Source organism: Lytechinus variegatus, chromosome 2 (assembly GCF_018143015.1).
Source record: "Lytechinus variegatus isolate NC3 chromosome 2, Lvar_3.0, whole genome shotgun sequence".
NCBI lineage: Eukaryota > Metazoa > Echinodermata > Echinoidea > Temnopleuroida > Toxopneustidae > Lytechinus > Lytechinus variegatus.
In genome coordinates this window covers 18884433-18895232 of record NC_054741.1, presented here as the reverse complement: position 1 = coordinate 18895232, position 10800 = coordinate 18884433, and the positions used below count along the sequence as shown (strand labels likewise).

Sequence of the window (10800 nt, the reverse complement as noted above, 5' to 3'; positions counted from 1 at the left end):
ATATGACAATCTTCATTGCCAAGGACACAAGATCAGATCATACTTTCAAGGGCACATCCTTCACAGTCGACCGACTAATAATTTTACTTATATGGCAAATTGATGGGATTTCTACTTGACGCTTTAATTTTACTGCCTCAATAAATGTTGCACTGTCTCTCTTATTCTCTTTACTCATTCGTTTTATACGTGAAGGACTCTGTAACACAAATGCTTGCAATCAATCGCTGAACGACAATAAAGATCATTGGTGCATGTGCATTTTGTTTAGGACACTGACCAGGAACCAATTTTTTTAATACTAGTTCATATTTGCGATACATTGCACCCCTATAATCTGCTTTATCTCTCTTTCTCTTACATTCTTCCTCCTCTCCCCCGCCCCTTTCTTCCATCTTTCCTACCACCTGCTACTATATTCTCACTCCTCTCCAACTCTGCATCTTGAATCACTCATTCTCTTTTTTATAACTCTTGTCCCCTCCCTACCCCTTCTCTAATCAATCTACCTTTACTTCCTGGTATTCTCCCTATTTTTTTTATACCAGGGGAGTGTTTCACAAAGATTTAAGTATGACTTAAGAGTCGCACTTAAATGCTGTCGCGTACACGATAAGAAACGTGCAATCTAGTTATCAATGCGCAGTAGTGCGCATGCTCTTAGCCAATGGTCCTGCCGCACACAACTAAGTCACACTTACCTCTTTGTGAAACACTCCCCCCCCCATGGTGTATGTCCCTACCCCTACCCCAAAATAATCATTTTGACTTTCACTGCCATTCACATATGCGATACGACCATATGCTTCCTAACATCAGGGCCGTCTTGCAAAGAGTTGCGATTGATCAGATCAGTCACAGCTATGGAAGGCCAGCAACGTCAAAATCTATTATGCACATTTGTTCAAAATATTTTCAATGATGAATATTCATGCATGCATTGTTTTCTTGAAAATTCACTGTGCTTCTCTTTGTTTACAAAGGACATTGTGCAAATTTCCTGAATAAAATTTTTTTGTCACTGATGGATTTCCATAGTTATAATTGATTGGATCAATCGTAACGCTTTGTAAGACGGGGCCCCAGATCTACTTATCCTTTCTCTCTTACTCTCTATTCCACTCCCCTCTATATCTTTTTTGTGTCTTTCTCGTCCATCTCGCCCCCTTTTTCCTATCTCTCTATACATCATTCCTACTCCCAGCTTTTCTACCTCTTGCTTTATACTTATCTTGAATACTCTAAGCCCCCCCCCCTCACCCTTATACAGTCCTCTCTCCCACCTATCTTACCTCCTTCTTTCTTATCCTCATACCATCCACCCTCTCTCACTTTGTTATGCCCTGTACCTATGTTTTGAACCACACCCGAAAATTATTTTGGCATTCATGACCAATCCCAACTCGCTCCCAAGTATTGAGGTATCCAAACAACACTTTAAGCTCAAACTACATTCCCTGAAAAGAACCAGTCACAGCCAGTATTCCATGATCATAAAACATTTATTACTGATCACTATTACACCAACAAATCTCAACATATATAATCTATAAAATACAACCCGCATAATCCCATAATAATTTATTTCAACGACTACTGCTCATGATTCGGGAAGACATAAACTCTCTTCTACTTTGTTTCCATGACAACCATATCAAAAAAGAATTGAAGGAAGACTTCATATGGAAGATTGTTGTTTAACGACACATCAAGAAAGTGATAGATATAAATGGCTATTGATTTCAAGTCAATACACAGATCAAGGCACAAGTGAATAAAGGAAATGTTTCTTGACTACAACAATTTATGTGGAAAGAGTTTTGTTGTCATATTTTGGATGGACTGAGTTTGAGGCCATTTTCCACCTTTATTTCATGATACTGGATAATAACAAATTTGAAAATTCATTACTATGTTTGTCAGTTTGCATGATTTTGAAATGATTGTGATATGTGATTGGTTGAGTATGGTTCTATATTGCTTTGATTACATTTAATATTCTTCCTAATAAGCAATATTTGTTGCTACTTTTTTCCTTCAAACTGACAATTATGATCTAGATTTGATTTTTTTTCCAAGACAAGACCTTGAATAAACCACACAAGAATTTCCAGATATCACTATAACAAGATCTCAAAGTGAGCGGAAAGCCATAAATATACAATTTCTTTTTAACGTAAGTTCGGTTCACCCTAACTATACTGATGTTGAATTTATGTGTTTTCTATGCACAAACATCAATATTGCTAATATTTTGTCCACAATTTAAAAACAATGTAGAAACATAAATTACCTCCATTATAGGGACATGATAACAGACAAAGTACATTATGAAATCAACGTATGAATATCCTTTAGTTTTTAAACCTTAAAATCATATCAAAATTGTTATAGATGTGATATCTTCTTACATATATGTTCCAACCAAGAAACAAGTGAAGAAAAATGAAAGAATTTACATATTAAAATTTTGCAGCAAATAGATAAAAAGAGGGACAAAAACAGACAGTCTGAATATTTCCTATTCCATGAAAATTTTAGAAAATAACAAAAATGTACATATATAGTTTCAAAAAAGCAAAATACTTTAAATTGCCATCAATTACTCATAAATCATGTGATCTGTTTTTATATAAATTCAATAAACAAACATGAAAACCAGAATTTATTACAGTCTGATCATTTTCTACTTCATAAAGATTTTTTGTCAATCAATGACACATTTCAAAGATAATTTTGTTTTACTTCATGTGATTTCTACTCATCAGTTACACAATCAATGTGCAGTGTCTCACAAACTTAAAACTCTTCAAACATATATATAAACTTTACTGATTTTAACATCTAAAAAGAAACTCAATAAATTTGATAACATCTTCAAAACAGAACACTCAGAGTCTTATTACCCATAACATAGAAAGAAAATTATGTACAGTAAACCAAGTTTTTGCCATTATCATTTTCATATTTTACACTTGCCCAATTAAATGAAAACCTTTATATATTGACTTATATAAACACTATCACATACCTATTTTATGAGTATGATGTCTTCTAATAGTGATTGCTTGTGCCCAGACTAAAACATAATTATTTACATCCTTTCTGTTTAAGAAAATCTGTGAATTCATTTCAACCTATCAGTTCTGTCACATTTATTACAATACAAATATAACTAAATCACTCCCTATAATGAAGGAGAGTTTAAAATGAGTCTGAAATAAATGCACCATAATGAAATGAATGAGAACGTTAATTATGTTTTCATATATTCTAGGAAATACATCTGTGTAAATATTGCAGCCATTCAAAGGTCAAAGAAATCAAGCCTAATATAATACCTTGATTTTGCATTTGATGAATGTGTATTATGAAAAAAAGTAATAATACAGTACATAAAGATGTTATATAGCATGATCATATTAAATAAACCAAAGCATAACAAAGAACAAATCAGTTGACAACTTCCAGAAGTCATAATATAAATATTATAGTCTGTTTTGAAAAAAAAAGAAAATCATAAAATGAATGCATATAGTGATTAATGTATTTCAGAGTTATCTCTCATGATATTCAATGCATTTACCGGTATATTGCATAAAGGAATTGAAAATGTGATTTGAGTGGAATAAGAATGTGTGGAATAAACCAAGTAATATCAATGCATTCACTCGAATGCTTATGGAATAGAGCTTACAATGTCATAGTCAAATTAACATACATTCCGAACATTTCACTAGCACTGGTAAAATTCAATCAGTTGGTTAAATGAAAGATGACTCCAAGTTGTCAATAAATTTCATATACATAAAGTACAATAAAGAGCAAACAAATTATTGGTCATCATAAGAACTGTTATAAAATGAAATTTAGAATAAATGTTTCTTCTTTAAATATTTAAGGAATTCAAATATACACAAGAAACAGAATGACACCAACAGGTTTTTTGAAGAAAAGAGAACCATATTTTCCACACACAAATAGAAAAGTAGAATCCTGGGCCGAGTAACATAAAGCTAAGCACTTAATCATAGGGCTGATTTTCACAAGTGATCATACACAATAACCAATGACATCTATCATAGACATCAGCTCTAAAATCAATTCATAAGGTTTATGTAACAGGGCCCAGATCGGCATATCAGGTCCCATTTCAACAAAATAGTTACGACATGGGAATGTGAAAAGTGCCATCAAACTTCACAGTTTATCATCTCTGTAATTATAGACTTCACACATCCAGGCACAAATTTTGACACTATCAATACAACCAAAACATAAATATACATATATTTCATCTAATCAAGCCATATTATTGAAGAGGTATATAAATCCCGGCAAGGCAGAATTAGTTTGGAAAAGGCACAAAGACATGCAAGATGGAAATACTGAAGTGGAAATTCAAGAAATAGGAAAACACAAAGGAATGTGGAATTACAGAGGAAAAAGATTCAGAAATGTCAAAATTGTAGAAAATGGAAGAGATAATGAATTGAAAGATCGATATTAGAGGCACAAATGCAATATAAATTCTTCAGGAAAAACGGTAAGATTTTCTTGTTTTATAAGATTTCCAAGACAATCAAGATAGTTGAGTGATGGAATGTAAATCACACAAAGAAATATGTACAAATCACATCGGTATATTGTAACCAGGTATTATCTATCCATTCGATACTCCTAGAAGTCTTGCAGCCGAGTCAGCAGATTCAAGCATCTGATCTAGGACAGACGAGTCCTGGATTCCTAGGAGATTTGATATGATGTCATTCTTTTCCTCACCCTGTCCTCCGGTGAAGACATCGGAGGGGTTGGCAACATCCTGAGCCACCAGAGAGTCCTCATCTTCCAAGAAACTAGACACGTACAGCCCCTGCTGCTGTGTGGGTTTCTTGGAGCTACCAGCATTGGTAGAGCTTGCAGAGTTACGTTGGCTTTCTTGAGTGGATGTGGGCGACTCTGGGTTGAGAATAGGAATGTCTCCATCATAGTTCATTTCATCATCCGAGGCATAGCCATTCATTTGACCATTCTGCAGGTCAAGATCAGAATTCAACCAGTTCTCGACAGCCATTAGTTTATCAGTGTTTCCCTGCAGATCTTGTACTGCACCAGACCTCAATGCCTCATCAAGCTTGGGAGACTTGGTCATCTTCATTAGTTGAGCCAAGCTTGGACGTTTCTTACCTTTCTGAGTAAGATGGAATGGGACAGGAGTACCATTTCTGCTATCCTTGTTTGTCTCCCCTAAGGCACTGACACTGTCACCAAGGTTGAGCGAAGTGTGGGACATGTTATCTAGTTCTTGGTTGGCTTGAGGATTAGTTTCTGCAGTCATTTGGCCAATGTCCCCATTCATTACACTATTCTTGACACTTCCGGTGCCATCTTCTTTCAATGACCAATTAGCCATGTCTTCTTTGTTTTTCTTGTGCAGCTTTATCATATGACGATGGCAGTTGAACTTGGTGGTGAAAGTTGCCTTGCAATCTGTGCAGTGGTAAGGGTGTTCAATTTCATGTACTTTCTCATGTTTCTCTAGTGTTGCAGCAGTCTTGAAACGCTTGCAGCATTGGGTGCATTCAAATCGAGCTCTGTTTTTCTTTCCCTTCGGACGAGACTTTGCATCAGAAGAGTTCAATCCAACAGCTGCAGCAATTTGGGGCACAATTTCATCTACATCATCACCAGAGGGCTGAACACTAACTACTCCTTCATCTTCAAGAATGTCTTTCATTTCGTCTTCTAACTCTTCTTCTATCTCTTCCCCCAGCACTTGTGAGGCACTTTCCGCAAATGAATCTTTAGCATCATCTTCTATCAGTGATCCACCATTTGTGGTTGCAACTTCATCTTCCCCTAAGGCATCGGTAGATTCACCATTCACAGCAGCAACCTTGACAACACCCTTGCCAGTAAACATTTTTACTCGAAGTGGAACACCTTTAGATTTCTTCTGTGACTTGGAATTAGTAGTTGACAAGTCAGCAGGGATGTCTTCAGATTGTGTGGTGTCCCCCTCGATGCTCTTTCCACTGTTACCGTTGTCTACTCTCAAACACAAGGGAGCTTCTGAAGTAAGTTTAGCATCAAGTTGTTTATTTACTATCTCTACGGAAGTTGATGCTACCTTCTTGGCTTCTGGGTAAATGCCAGCAAAGTCAATTTGTGGATGATTCTGCTCATAGTGGCCTTGCAGCTGTGTTCTTGTAGTACATTTGAACCCTTTGCATTCTGGACACATGAAGGGTTGATCTTGACCTCCAGGTACAGAACCTCCTAGACTACCAGGCCTTGCACCACCATGACGCCTTACTATGTGTCTCTCGCAATTGGATTTGGTTGAGAAGTTGGCACCACACTGAGGGCATTGGTACGGCTTAAGACCAGTATGGGTGAGGATGTGTCTTCGCAGAGAACTTATCCAAGGGAAGCGTCGGCCACAGTACGGACAGCACTGTTTGCTTTCAAACTTTGTTCCCCTTCTTTCCTTTCTGTCATCTTTTACATTCTTATCACTGTCATCTATTATTTTGTCATCTTCCACAATATGGAGAGCTCCACCTGATTCATCATCTACCAAAGAATCTTGCTCCTCTACCTTTATTGACATACTTAAATCCATGGTTTCGCTTGCAGAGTCTTGATTGAAGACATCAACATTTTGAATGCGGTCAAGTCCCATTTCAGGGGGTTCACCGGAGATGTTGTTCAAGATTTCCTGGCTCTCCTCATCCTTGTAGTCATCATCTGTTTCATGGAAAATCTCAGTGATTGTAAGGGGTGATCTAGATTCTGGTGGTGATAGAAACAGTTTGAACTGATTTGAATCAGTAGCTGCCAGCATCTTACTAACACTGGCAAGTTCTCCACTGGAGTCTGAACCAACACTGTTATGTGGAGATGGACCAAGCTTGATCTGTTGAGATGCACCAACTGGAGTGTTGGGTGAGATGAGAGGGACAGCAGTCTTTGATGCTCTTGATGTGAAACGCAGACCTGATGAAGACTTGGCCATTAGTTTGAACTGCATAGGTGTGGCACTCTTTGGGATGAAGGATTGCTGGGATTCAGAATGATCTGAATTGCTGTGACGACGTACTATATGAGCTTCAAGGTTTGCTTTCATTGTGAAGGCAGCTTGGCAAAGGTGACATCGATAAGGTCTCTCAGCTGTATGACTCCTAATATGTGTCTTAAGATGGCTTCCACGGTTGAATTGCAAAGGACAATGTGGGCACATCAGAGCATCAGTAACTGCATTGTAAAACTTATGGTAGACTTCTTTGAAGCGATAGATTCCAAGTGAATTTGCAGGCTTTACCGAAAAGTTCAGTGGTAGAGCAGATTTAGGCATGGACAGATCGATTGGGGTGTCTTCAGTAAATATTGAATTTCTGCGTTGACCAACCTGTGCAGTAGTGCTACAGTTCTCCGGGGATTTCTTTAAGCTAAAATCCAATGGTTCTAGCTGCTCTCCTTGATTATCAAAGTTAGGGGTAATGCTTCTCGACTCACTCTTTACGTATTTAGGAATCTTGATGATAGGGGCATTCTTCTCATCTTCATGCTGGAACACAGTGATATAGGTCTCCACTTCATCTGCTTTCACTTCTTCATGGCGCCTCATGATGTGCCGAGCACAATTACTGAGGCTACTAAAGCCTACTTGACACTTGGTGCACGTGAAGGGCTTCTGGGGCGTCTTCTCATGAACACGCAGATGGTTTTGTAAGTCTCTGAAGAATTTGAAATCCCTGTTGCAAATCTTGCAAACTGTGCATGGCGAGCTGTACTTGCTTTCATTGTCATGCTTGGGGCTTGGATTGTGAATAATGACTTCTTCTGCTTCTTCTTTGGTATTCTTGTTATGCCGCTTCCTAACATGGCGCTCACAGTTGGCTTTGGTGGTGAATGCAAAGTCACAGACCTTGCAAGAGTATGGGCGTTCTCCACTATGTGTGCGCATATGTCTAACAAGGGTACTCTTGTCTGCGCTCGCATAATCACACAGCATACATTTGTAAGGCATGAGACCCATGTGGCTACGTGTATGAACCTTCAAGGTGCTGGAGAATGGGAAGACTTTCTTGCAGTACTTGCAGGTATGGATTCCTTTCTTCTTGTTAACAGATGAAAGATCACACGGTTCCTCCTCTATTTCCTCTAGTGATGCACTAAATTCTCCTCCAACTTCAGCTGCTACTATATCGTTAGCTAAGTTCTCAGGAACTTCTGCTGTTGCATTATTCTGACTGGCAAACTCACGAGGTGTGTGCATTTCCATGGCAACGTCACCAGACTTTGGCTCAACAGCATTCTCCACTCTACACTCCGATCCTTCAGCGACATCTCGTTCTGATTTGATGTGTGGGAGACTTCCTGCTGTAACACCCTTGACTGGGGAGTGCTTCATAGACATTGGCTTAGCCTGAGCAACGTGGAGCTGTGCACCTAGAGGATTTGAGAAGTGCTTCATTGCTAAAAGAGGTGAAGCTTGAAGATGTTGTTGAAGCAAAGAGCTTTTGGCTTTCTCTGGAGATGTGAGCGATGGTCTGCTCAGCATGCTATTCAGAATAGGTGCTGGGCGGATGGACTCGACCATATCAATGTCTTTGGACTTTAGTGGGGAATTATTGGGTGATGGTTTAGGCACTTTCTTAGGTGACTGCGGAGGGGTTCTTGGTTTGAGATTCAGCGCAGCAAGGAATTCATCACGTGATATTTCATCATTAGAAGGGTCAATATTCTCACTGTCGATATCCATCTCTCCAACACTACCTGTGGAATGCATTTTTTCATAATGAAGATTTAAGGCACTTTGACAGGGAAAAGATTTATTACAGTCCTTACACTCATATAAACTTTCTAAATCAGTTGTTCTGGGAGAATTCTTTTCACACCACACCTGAGCAATGAGGGCAAACTTTGGAGAGGAGAATTCAGCGAATCCCAACTCAGTCATACTTGAAAATTCTTTCTCACTAGCTGTGACAGGGGATGGGGCTTTGCTTCTTCGATGAGCCATGTGGACATGCATACGGAGACCCTTCTGGTTGCGGAATGTTTGATTACAAATCATGCATTCCAGTACTTTGTTAGGATGTTGCTCAATATGAGTCTGGAGACCATATCTACATAGAAATGTTTTACTACATATAGGGCATGAAAGTTCTTCCTCTACTTTCTTCTCCTCTTCGACGCTTTCACTCACACGTGTCTGTGTTTCCCCTGAGGACAAGTCCATAGGCATATTAGAGATTCCTTCATCAGAACTTTTCATACTAAGGTTCAAAGGCTTTTTCCCTTCCACAGGTAGCTTCTTTTCTGGGGATTTCTTTTCACTATGATGCACCTTCTTCTTGGCAGGTTGTCCTTCCCGCTGTGCACTCCCACCTTCGATGTCAAGGTTTTCGATGACCCTTCGAGAAGGAACACGCTTGCGGGGCTTGGCATAGTCGTGCTTCACCACATAGTCTGGAGGAGGCAGCTCACCTCCTTTCTCATGGGTTCGGAGATGACGATGCATGTTGCCATTGGTGGTGAAGGACATGGAACACAATGGACAGGTGAAGGGCCTTTCTCCAGAATGGATCAACATGTGACGGTCCAAGGAACTGGTTGAGCTCAGCTTCTTTCCGCAGATGGTGCAAGAGTGAGAGCTGGCAGCATTGTGGGTGCGGACATGGAGTGTAAGCTCATGAGCAGTTGGGAAGTCAATGTTGCAGACCTGGCATGTTAAGGACTCGGGACATTCAAAAGGACGTCTTCTCTTCATAGAATTCTGTAAAGAAAAAAAAAGGGAGCATTTTGTTAATTTTCATAATTTTTTTACAAAATGAATTTCAAGAATTACAGTAAGAACAATTGACATTATCAATATCGTCATATTTAATTGTTTAAATAAAATAAGATGTATAAAAGAGGCATCCATTCAGATTAATTCACCCTAGCAAAACTTTGTAACAATGGCAGAATATTGTAAAGTAACTTTCACAGCAGCAACCCCCACATCCACTGTTGTGTTAGGTGTGCTGAAATGAGAGAATTACAAGAAATAACAGGAATCCCACTGGAAGATAGGGCAACAACCATTTTTGTTAATGTGCCAACATTTCATTCAACACCGCTTAAAAGAAACAAGAAAATTACAAGAATCCATTTTTTCTATTTCAAATGAAGTATCAAGACAAAACAAATAAGGCAATGATAACCATGTCTGACATCACATCACAACAATAAAGCATGAACTTTAAAAAAGCAGATACAGATAAATAAATTGCTTATCTCAATTCATGACAGCCATTAATTTGGTAATGTGCCAATATTCATCATTCTGTGTGCATCCATCATTCCCCTAATATATAGAACATGTAAATGTATCATGGACCAAAATAAATGACTAAATCCAGAGATCATGTTTTAGGGTTTTACAGCATTGATAAATGAGTGTTACAATGGAGAAAGAGCTTGATATTCAAAACTGAATATCAGATGACCCCACATACATGCAGTATGCGGTGTACAACTGTAAATGTATAACAGTTCTCAATGCAAGTGACGTATAATAATTTCCCATAAACTGTATATCCATTACAACCAAGTTGTCACTTCTCTGGTTCAAATTTAGAAGACTTGTCTCATAATTTGTGTTGATTGTATATATCGTTTAGCACTATGAAACATGAATTAACTCATCAGTCCTTAAAACATAGCCCAAAATGCCAGAAAACACTTCAAGTTCATTTTAACTGATTCAGCCTGCATCATTCCTCATCAACTTTGCCACATTCACCCCGA

The 10800-nt window shown here is 38.5% G+C and overlaps 1 protein-coding gene across 2 annotated transcripts in view; it reads right to left on the bottom strand.

The window, feature by feature from the left end:
• Positions 1–1483: 1483 nt before the first annotated feature.
• Positions 1484–10800, bottom strand: part of LOC121407494 (ras-responsive element-binding protein 1-like) — a 46160-nt gene continuing 36843 nt past the window's right edge. For both annotated transcript variants that reach the window (XM_041598602.1, XM_041598603.1), the window contains exon 3: positions 1484–9784. In XM_041598602.1, coding sequence (XP_041454536.1) covers positions 4664–9784 — 5121 coding nt within the window. In that variant the 3' untranslated portion in view covers positions 1484–4663. The remainder of the gene's footprint in view (positions 9785–10800) is intronic.